This window comes from Rhinolophus sinicus, linkage group LG15, assembly GCF_036562045.2.
Source record: "Rhinolophus sinicus isolate RSC01 linkage group LG15, ASM3656204v1, whole genome shotgun sequence".
Taxonomy (NCBI): domain Eukaryota; kingdom Metazoa; phylum Chordata; class Mammalia; order Chiroptera; family Rhinolophidae; genus Rhinolophus; species Rhinolophus sinicus.
The window spans coordinates 46,653,667-46,663,307 of record NC_133764.1 but is presented as its reverse complement, the minus strand read 5'-3'; the positions used below and the strand labels follow the sequence as shown (position 1 = coordinate 46,663,307).

Genomic DNA, 9,641 nt, shown 5'->3' with positions numbered 1-9,641 from the left:
AGACTTCAAGAGGGTCTTCCTAGAGTTAGGGGATGGGGAAGCCCAGGGCTATCGTCGTTATTCAGCCATGTAGGTTTGGCACAGTGGAAAAAAGGGAACTTCCTGAGGCAGTGCTGGGGGGACGGAATTTGGAGGAATCCACAATTGCTCTTGAAGCCCCTGTCCTCTTTCCTCTCTGTCTCTTTCAGCCATCCCTAGTAGGATATAGACTTGTTGTGGTCCTTCCTAAGAGTGCCCCCCGCTGGTTGTCTGCAGGAAAGACTCCTAGACGAGAGGGCTGGTTACTAGGGCAAGACCCTGACCCTAGGATGACCAGTAACCAGGTCTTTCACATGAGGGGAAAAATACCTACTACCTCCTCCTCCCTTTCCTTTCCCCTGAAAAAGGAGTCTCAGCACAGTTATTTACAAAGATTTATTACAGCATGGAAGCGGTTCAGGTCTGGAGTCAGGGAAGAGAGGAAGGGGGCAGAGCAGCTGGAGGACAAGAACCTGGCTCCCCCACTGCGTGCCCCTCCCCCCCAAGAACGAATACTAGGCAGCATTCCTGGCATCAAAGCACAAACAAAACGCAACAAAGCAGCCTTGGCCAGTCCATCTTCCAGGCACCCAGGCTGAGGAGCAGGGGTGATAAGGGGAAGATGTCCTAAATGTTGAGGCTGTGGAGAAGGATGCCTGAATCCTTGGCCCTAGTAGAAGCCAGTGAGAGGGGTGGTGACTTGGAATCCACCGTAGGAAGAGAGGGGATTCAGAAGGACCTAGCACACCTACAGATTCTCTGTATCCTCTTTTCCCAGATCTTAGGGTCCTGCCCTTTGGTTTTCCTGTGCCCAAGGGAGGAGGTCTGGGGAGTAGAATGGTGAAGGATGAACATTTATCCCTTGTTTACTGGATTTTCCAATATAAGCTCTCTCACATCCTGCCTCCCACTGGGTGAATAGGGGAATGACTGGCAGGGGTAGGCATCAGGCAGGCAGCAAGTGCCCAGGGACTCTGGGCATCAGCCAAAGGTGGGCAAACAAGCAAACAGACCAGTTTTAGTCTTCTAGAAGTCAGAAGCCGCAGCCCTAGCAAGTGAGGGGAAGGGTAGAAAATAGGGTGAGGACAAAGTGGGTTTCTGGGGAACAGTGATGCCCCTTCCATTTCCTTCTGGGAGATGCAGGGCTGGGTGCCTATGTGCCAGGCTCAGGGTGGGCAGGGCGCTGTGGCTCCTCCCCCAGCTCTGCAAGGCAAGCAGAGGGACTCAGGACCTGGACATGCCTACCAAAATCCCAGCCCCACCTCCCCGCACCCCTTTTCCAAACCTCACCACTTAGTGCAGGATCTTTTACTTGGTCCTCAGAACTTCCATCTTTCTGGGGCTCATCCAGAGGGGGCGGGCGCTCCCAGGGCCCCTCCAGACCCTGGCCACAAGTTGTCTTCTGCCCAGCTGGGAATGGGGAACAAGGGATGAAGCCACAGATTCTAAGTGTCCATCTGGCTGTCCTGGAGCATGAGCTGAGGATGGCTGATGACTGAGGCTAAGTTTACTGAGGTCATTATGGTAATAGTGGAGAGAGCACTGGACTACCGTGTTTCCCCAAAAATAAGACCGGGTCTTATATTATTTTTGTTCCATTAAGGCTTATTTTCAGGGGATATCTGATTTTTCTCATGTGCAACAATCTACATTTACTCAAATACAGTCATGTCATCTTCTGGAACATCGTCATAACGTACTACATGTATCCATCTGGCTGAGCTCTTAACTGGGGCTGCTTTTCGAGATAGGTCTTATTTTCGGGGAAACGGTAGGATAGCTCTGCCAATGACTAGCCATATGACTTAGAGAAGTCGGTTACTACCTTTCTGAAGGGGATAGTAACAAGGAAATTGTGTCGATTGCCTTAGATAATAGTTAATACCCTGCCCAGGCCAGCGCTGGCACCTAGGAGCCACTCTGGGAGTGGTGGCAGCCTTATCATTTGACCCACTGCCCTGTTGCTTTTCCAGAGGTTACAGTCTCCTTTTATCTCCTCGCCACCTGTTCTGAGGGTCTCAGTGGGAGTTGACTCAACTCTTCCAGCTACAGCTTTTGCTTCCATGGCTGATGCTCCCACTGCCAGAGATGCAGAGAGGAGGCCCATTCCATTTTGTTTGGGTGCAAAGGCTGGACAAGCTGGGGTGGTCGACTTTTTCATCCCCGTAAATAATGGGACCAAAAAATATGTGCACTAGGAGGGGACAGGTGTGGCACAGCCTTCGTGGCCAGGCATGGGAGAAATAGCCATGGGAGGGGCTGAGATCTTCCTGCCGAGAAATTCTCTGGGCCTTGGGACCCTCTGTTGAGATTGTTGAATCTGAGGCCTCTGGCTCTCAGGACTTCTGGTAGGTCTGAGCCCCTTCCCTGGCCCCTTTCTCCCCAGGCAGCTGGGGTTGGAGGTGCGCAGGACCAGATTGGTTCTTGAGTCCTGGATTCTCCATCTAGACACTAGAGGGCACTCTCTCACCCCAGCCTAAGTAGTAAAGGAGAGGAGAAAGCCACAGGGTCTGGGAGAGGACTTATCAGCCAGCCCTCTACCTCCCAGCAGAGACCACATCCTACATTCAGAAATGCAGGTGATGGGGGGCATTGGACACCCTTCATTCCCTATCTCTGTATCTCCTTGCACCCCTCACCACCATGGATGGGAAGTTCTTTCTTGGGTCCAGCTTCAAACCTCACATGGCCTTGTCTGATTCTTAGGGAAGAGAAGAATTATTAAGAAAAACCTTATTGGGAGAGGGACTGAGTCAAGGATGAGAGCAGCCCAGGTGTCAGGTAAGGCTGCATGTGGGGCATCCTGTGGGGTGAGGATGGGGAGGCCCTTGTGATACGACTGCAGTTGACATGTGTGAGAAACTGAACTGGGAGGGGGTGTCCCAGGACACTCGAGGAGGACCCCACCTGACCCTTGGTGGTAGGACTCAGGCTTCGCAGCCCCTTCAGCTTACCAGAACCCCTGCTGCCCTTCAGGACTTCAGCCTGGCTGTCCTCCTCTTCCTCTTCTTCCTCATCATCGTCATCCTCCTCCTCTTCTTCCTCTCTCGGGTAGCCCAGTTCCCGCAGCTCGCCCAGCTCATCCTCCTCCTCTGAGGCCTGGTTCTCGCTCAGGTTGCTGATGGACTGCAGGTGAGACTCAGCAATGCGCTGCACAGCTGCCACAGGGGCACCCGGGAAGGCAGGGTCAGCCAGGTCCCAAAACAGTCCCTGGAGCTGGAAAGGCCCCAGCCTCCTTCCATTGGCCTACGGCAGAGCTAACCCCCTATGGGTCTAGTTCAAAGCTACAGGCTGCAGGTCAGCCTGCTGGGGGCCAGACCAGGACTGAAGCAGCAGGGGGTAGACTCTTGATCATGTTTGGCTCTTAAGCTGTCCAAAGATGCTGGCCCCCCAGAGGCTGGCACTAGGCCATAGGGCACCAAGCTGGACAAGATCAGGCGGGCACAACAGCAGCTTAACATTCCCTGGCTGGGGAGCTTGCTTCTCCAAGGACCTTGTCCACCAGGTCATAGTGTCCACCAGCTATAGCCTGGGCAGAAGGTACAGGGCCCCTGGGCCAGGGCTGGGGAAATTTGTCCCTTTCAATGTCTGGGAGAATGCCTAGCTGCTCATCCTGATCCTACCCACCCCTAAGCAGGGCTTGGTCGCCATCCTCTGGCACTGCCCCATCATAAATGCCACTCCATACGCCTCTGCCCCAGGCTCTAAGAGGTAGGAACAGTTCTGAGCCTGAGGACATAATAGTCTGCAGCCAGTGAAGTCTGCCTGGGGGTGTGGTGTGCTCAGACGCGGCCCCCACAATCTTGACCCACATCCCCAAGCTTCCAGCTCCCTCTGTGGTGACCTAGAAAGCAGCAAACACCACCCACCCACCCCCCCAACACCACCAAAGCCTGCTGGGATAGGGCCTAGGAAGGGAACCGTGTGGGCAGCTGGAGAGGTTTCCAGAAGATGGAAAGGACCTGGCAGTGGAGGAAGGGGCCAGGGCTAGGAGATTCTGGGAGGATGGCAGGGGTGGAAGGGATACCGTGAGGAGTGGCTGGGGCAGAGGCATCAGAGGGCCAGGCACTGGTAAACTCAGCCTACGGACAAGATGCTGAGGAGCCAGGGGCTGGGGTTGCCTTAGCTCCTTCTTGGTCGGCAGGCAGCCCCTCCCCTCAGAAAGCCCAGAGGGGTAGATCCAGGCTGGAAACCTCCGGTGCAGTGAGCAGGGCACCGCACTCTTGCCAAGTCGGGGACAGGCACAGAGGGAGCATTGTGTGTGCCCGCTGCCCCGCCCTGCCCCAGGCTCCCAGCCGGTGCCTCCCGCTGGCTCTGGGCAAACTACCCAGGCAATAAAAGCTCAATAAATCGCCCTGCCCTGGCCTTGGGGACTCGGCGAATCTTCACCTTCAGCCAAGTGTGAGAGCTTGGCCTTGGAGAGACCCCTTCAAGCCAAGACTCAGTGTGGCCCACTCCCCAGAGGCCCTTGCTTTATCCCCCTACCCAACCCTGCCAGGTGCTTTCCCTTGCCCAGAAAGGGGTTGAAGTCTACAAAACAGTGTCCTCCAGGTACAGAAGGGTCCTCTGAGGGCTGGAGGGAGGGTAGAGGGAGGAGAGGAGGTGGCAGCTCCGGCAGCCACCCTCTTCCCCAGCTGGGGGAGGAGAGTTCAGTTCGTGAGCCTCAGTGACAACAATAGGTGTGTGCAGTGCCTGTGCTGGCGCCCCGTGAGCTTCCCGCGTGCGTGCACAGCGCCTCGTGCCTCTCAGGGTTCTCTGGGGTCTCCCCCTCCCCCTCCTAGCCGTCTCCTTTCTCTGTCTCCATCTCTGGAGCCCTGAACCCCTACCCCAAGTCTCCCTTTTTAAGCTCAAAGGTCCCCAGCACAGCTCCCAACCTCCCCCCACTGCCCACCCCTGTCCTGGCCCATTTCCACTGCCCTGCTTCTCCCACGTAGACTCTCCTAAGGCGCAGCCCAAAGGGGCAGGGGGCTGGGGCACGTTTCTGGCCCCTGCAGGGTGCTAGGAAAGCCTGGGCCCTATGCTCTTCCCCCAGCCCCCTGCCCCACTCTCACAGGCACGAGCCCAAGGGACGGTTCTTCCTCACTTCCTCACGTGCATTCAGCAGCCCCCTCCCAGTCCAGGGTGGGAGGAGAGAGTTTCCGTATTCTCACCTGAGAAGATGCCACCTTCCCCCTCCCCATGTCTGCCTTAGGGGTTGGCCTTCCCCACATCCCTACAGGTGAGAAGTCCTTCCAGGGGCTGAACCACACTGCCTGCTTGCTGTCCCTTCATTTTCCTGTCCCCCGGGGAAGAGAAAGGGTCCCTACCCTCTCTCCTCTCCTCCCAGCCTCCCCTCTCTGCTCCCAGCTCTGGCAGGCGGGCTGACAGGTGCACCTGTTGACCTTAGCTGGTGCTGGGAACGCATTAAACCCACGGGGTAAGCGGGGAGCTTTCAGCACACCTTTCCGCTCTCCCTCCTTCTCACCCTCTGTGGGAGGAGGGGGCTGGCCAGGCAGGAAGAGCCTTAGGCAGAAGTTGAGGTGGGGTGGGGAGGCATCCTATGACTTAGTAAGAAAGAGACCCACCCCACACCCCAATCCGCCCCACCTTCTTCTTAAGGTGTATCTCCCACAGCTCCCCACTTCAAGCCAAGTCTCCAGGCTGGCCCTAAAGACCGCTGTGACTTCATACCTCCTCTCTTCATATATCTTCTCCCCTCTTCCTGGGATACCCTTGCCTGCCAGTTGAATTCCTATTCACCCTGCAAATCCAGGCTTAAGGATCCTCTCCTCTGTAACTCTCCCTGACCCTTTGAGGCAAAGGCCCCAGGAGGGCAGGGACCAAATCTCCTTCCCCTTATTTTGCCCAGTGCCCACCAGTGAGCCCTGGCACACACTAGGTATTGAATAAGTGTATGCTATAGAAATGATACGCCTTTTAATATAGAAAGGAAAAGCAAGAAGGTGAAGCACCCAGTGTGCAACCCTGTGCAAGTGTTATGGGCATGGGAGAGGGGAGCAAGGGGTGCAGCCCAGAGAAGAAGGTGCCCCTTGGGAGTGGGGAACGGGAGGTGGTCAGTGCACACTTGCAAAGGGCAGAGCTGAGTCTCACTATGTTGATGCCTGCTTGTTATTGTAGACTAGCCACCGCTTTTCTTTCAACCCCACAGCCACCCTTCCCAGCTTCTGGGTCAAATTAAGACCTAATTGGTCTTGAAGTGGGGTTTGGAGGACAACACAATCCCTCCCCACTGATAAAAACTTAACACTTCACCGCCCTCCCCCAATGTCAGCCCAGTTCCAGGGGTCATGGGGACAGCCAGACTGATGGGTAGGGGGGTAGTACCTTTCAGCGAGGGGGGTGTGTAGGCACAGGGGTTAGGTCTCTTCGATTTGAGGTGGTGCCCCTCTCCTGAGGCTCTCTGCCAGGGAAAGTGCCAGGTTAAGTGGGCTTACCACAGGCCCCTTTCCTTCCACCTCCCTCCATCCCATCCCACCCATAGCGACCTGGGCAGACTGGTCTAGCCTCTGCTGATGGGTCTGGGTGCTGCTACCCCTCTGGTCCTGCAACAGGCTGAGGCTACCCCACTGCTTCCGGAGGGCCTCCATAAGCTGTGGCCTGGCTCAGGGGGGGACCCTTGGCTCTAGAGCCTCACCCCAGTCCGGAGTAAAGACAAGGGCAGAGGAGGATCGGTTGGTGGCACCCTGGCACCAGGCTCTGTCACCAGAGGTGCCAATTGATATACTAATGTGTCCTCCTGGGTGGTACCCTGTAGCTGAGAAGTAATCCCAGCCACCTCACCACATCCCTCCTTCCAGCGGCCCTGCAAACTCACCTGGTGGGGGGAGGCCTCTTCCTCTGAGGGAAGCCACCAATGAACCAAGGGAGGAGGAAGAGAGAAGAGGGAGGCAGGGAGAGAGAAACAGAATCTGAATTACTTTCCCCAAAGGGTCAATCTCTGGGGAAAGGGAAAGTGTGCCCTTTCCTTCCTAGGGTTGGGAGGTGCCCGTCAATAAATGAACCCAGCAGAACTGGGCTTCCAGACCTTACTCACTCCCGCCCCGCTTCTGCTCCAGCTCCTACTCTTGGGACTTTGGCAAGGGCCCCAAGAAGGCACCAGGGTTAGGGTGGGGCCAGGGCTGGGCAGGGGGGGCTGGGAAGGGGCCCACCTGGTGAGGAGTGCTCAGAGAGCCGGAACAGCATGGCAGGGGTTGGTCTCCTGCGCCGGATCTAAGGAGATGGAGAAAGAGGTGGGGAGGGGGGAGGCGGGACAGATACTAGCAGCCCACACCCACACCCACCCCACTTCACCCCCAGGCAGCAGGGAACAAACAGTGCTTTGGAGTCCCCAGGGAACCTTTGAATCAAAGACTGTCAGAGCTGAAAGGAACTCTGCAGCTCACCCAACGCCCTTATTTTACTCAGGTAAAAACCGAAGGCTCAGAGAGTTTCAGCAAAGTGCTCAAGGCCACACAGCATCCAAGGCAGAGAAAGGATGAGAGAGAAACCTGTCACTGACACCCAGCCCATGAGTATCTCACTCCATGGCTACTCCACAAGGGGTATCCGTGTCTATCATCCCTATCAAGGCCCTTCCTCTCCTCATTTTTGAAGACATGAGACCTTGGGAACTGAAGCTGGCGGTGGAAGATGCCCTACGGCCACGGCACCCACGTGGCCCTGCCCACTTAAGGTCAGCTCAAGGGCTCCAAAGAAACAGGATCCAGCTGCAGAGGGAGGCTGAGCTGGGGCACTGCAGGCACCTCCAACCTCACACAGAGGCTCAAGTGTGGGCCTGAGTCACAGACCCACAGGGGCCTGGGGGTGTCTCGGGGGGCCTGGGCCCCTCTGGCATTCTCTCTCAGGCTGTGGAACTCTTCACCCAGTCTTAACAAAAAAACCGAAAAGTTGCCCTCCTTGGTACATGCGCCAAGCTAAACAGTGAGGGTATGGGGTGGAGGGGACACAGAGCATTCCCAGTAACTGCCTCCCCCCCAGCTTGGCAATCAGACCAAGTGTCAGTTAATTAGGTCCCCTCTGAGCTCCAGGGAAATGCACAAAGAGAACCAGGTGAATGAAGCTGAAACTGCCACCTCCCCCTGCAAGCTCCAGTACTGCCCTCCAGACCAAAAGCTGCTTAGGCCTAGGACCCAACCTGCACTCCTGTGACCCCCTATCTCCCCCCAAATGACTTCGCCGTACTCTCACTGCTCTGTTGGGATCCCACTGAGACTCAGCAACAAGTGACCTCAGGCTGTGGGTGGGTGAGGGGTGGCCATCTTCTCCTCTTTCTCTCCTTCCTCTCCCTCCCCACCTTCTGAGACCTCAGTTGTCCCTGTGAAGAGGTCTGGCTTCTGTGATGCCTGCTCACCCCCCACCCCCATGCTGAGGCTCTGTTTAGGTCCTGACAGCAGAAGGAGGTCAGAACAAGGTTCTGGCGACTACAGGCCAGGCAGACAGGTTGGGACTAGAGGGGCAGGGCCATGGGGCAGCGGAGTTGGGGGTCTGCTCCATATAAGGGGTCAGGGGACAAGGTTTCTCACATCTGACCAGTGCTGGCTGGGCCAGGGCTCATGGGTCCCAGTGATAGCCCAGGGAAGGAGGACATTGTGCAGGGTCCAGAGGAGAGACCCCCCTCCCGGGGCAACCGGTCACGGCTGCCGGGATGCTCAGAAGCTCATCGCCCAGAATTCTCCCGCGCGGGGACCAGGACCGAGGCACCGGGAAAAGTTGCACGAGTCTCCAGCGAACTTCACGCGCTTCCCAGAAGCCCCGCCGGTCCAAGGCAGGCCGGGACTCTCCATCGCCCCCAACCCCCAGGCCAGCACGGACCCGGCAGCGCCCAGAGCGCAGGGGAGTCCCGGAGTGTGTGGGGGTGCTGCCGGGGATGGGGCGCGTCCCCCTTACCATCTCCACCTGGCGGGGATCCAGCTGGCTGGGGGGCGCAGGCACGGAGAACTGGATCTTCTTGCGGTCTTTGGGGTCCATGGCGGGCGGGGTAGTCGATGGGGAAAGGGGCGCGCGACTCGGGGTCCGGGGAGGCGCTCCCGGCTCGGCTCGCCAGCGCTGTTCGGGGCGCCGCGGTGACAGCGGGCTGTGAGTGGCGAGAAGGAGGAGGAGGAGGAGGAGGAGGAGGAAGGCTATGCGCTCACGGATAAAAATACTGCGCGCGGCTAGGGGAGCGCGCGGGAGGAGGGTCGCCGCCCGCCCTCAGCCCCCCGCCCGCCCCACCTGCCCCACCTGCCCCCAGGCTCGCCTGCCGCGCTGGGTCCGCGCCTCTGTCCGCTCGCGCCTCCACCCGCGGGCTCCCCGGCTCTCGGATCTCGGTGTCTCTGCCTCTCCCCTCCTTCCCTCGCTCTCAGAGTGTCTCTCCTCTGTCTCTCCGCTCTTCCTCGATCTCCCTCTCTTCCTCTCTGGGTCTGTCTCTGTCTCTGCCTCTCTCCGTCTCTCCCGGTCTCACCCCTCTGGCCCCAGCCTTGGGGTCCCCAGCCCGTCCTCTCGCCTGGGAGTGGCACCCGGGGGCTTGATGGGAGGGCTCAGGAGAAAGTAGCCAATGAACACGGAGGAGCGTGTTCTCTCCGGGCCCGGGGAGGGCGGGAGTGTGAGCCAGGGCACCGGGAACAGGCTGGGGGCCCCCTGCAGTC

The 9,641-nt window shown here is 58.0% G+C and overlaps 1 protein-coding gene and 1 long non-coding RNA gene across 5 annotated transcripts; one reads left to right on the top strand and one right to left on the bottom strand.

The window, feature by feature from the left end:
* Nucleotides 1-399: 399 nt before the first annotated feature.
* On the bottom strand, nucleotides 400-9,613 carry PPP1R1B (protein phosphatase 1 regulatory inhibitor subunit 1B). 4 transcript variants are annotated; one of them, XM_019747643.2, is made up of 8 exons: nucleotides 9,458-9,613; nucleotides 8,905-9,091; nucleotides 7,167-7,227; nucleotides 6,833-6,855; nucleotides 6,343-6,418; nucleotides 2,973-3,176; nucleotides 1,309-1,428; nucleotides 400-1,221 (listed from the first exon to the last, which is right to left on the bottom strand). In XM_019747643.2, exons 2-8 carry the CDS (start codon nucleotides 8,983-8,985, stop codon nucleotides 1,172-1,174), a joined length of 615 nt encoding a protein of 204 aa, XP_019603202.1. In that variant the 5' UTR covers nucleotides 8,986-9,091; nucleotides 9,458-9,613; the 3' UTR covers nucleotides 400-1,171. The 4 variants fall into 4 exon arrangements, with proteins under 4 accessions (XP_019603202.1, XP_019603205.1, XP_019603204.1 ...); XM_019747646.2 differs by having other exon boundaries at nucleotides 8,905-9,063; nucleotides 9,254-9,462; XM_019747645.2 differs by having other exon boundaries at nucleotides 9,254-9,461.
* Nucleotides 2,511-7,719, top strand: LOC141568803 (uncharacterized). Its single transcript, XR_012492018.1, has 3 exons — nucleotides 2,511-2,597; nucleotides 2,725-2,799; nucleotides 7,423-7,719. It is a non-coding gene; the product is annotated as an uncharacterized LOC141568803 (long non-coding RNA).
* Nucleotides 9,614-9,641: the final 28 nt, after the last annotated feature.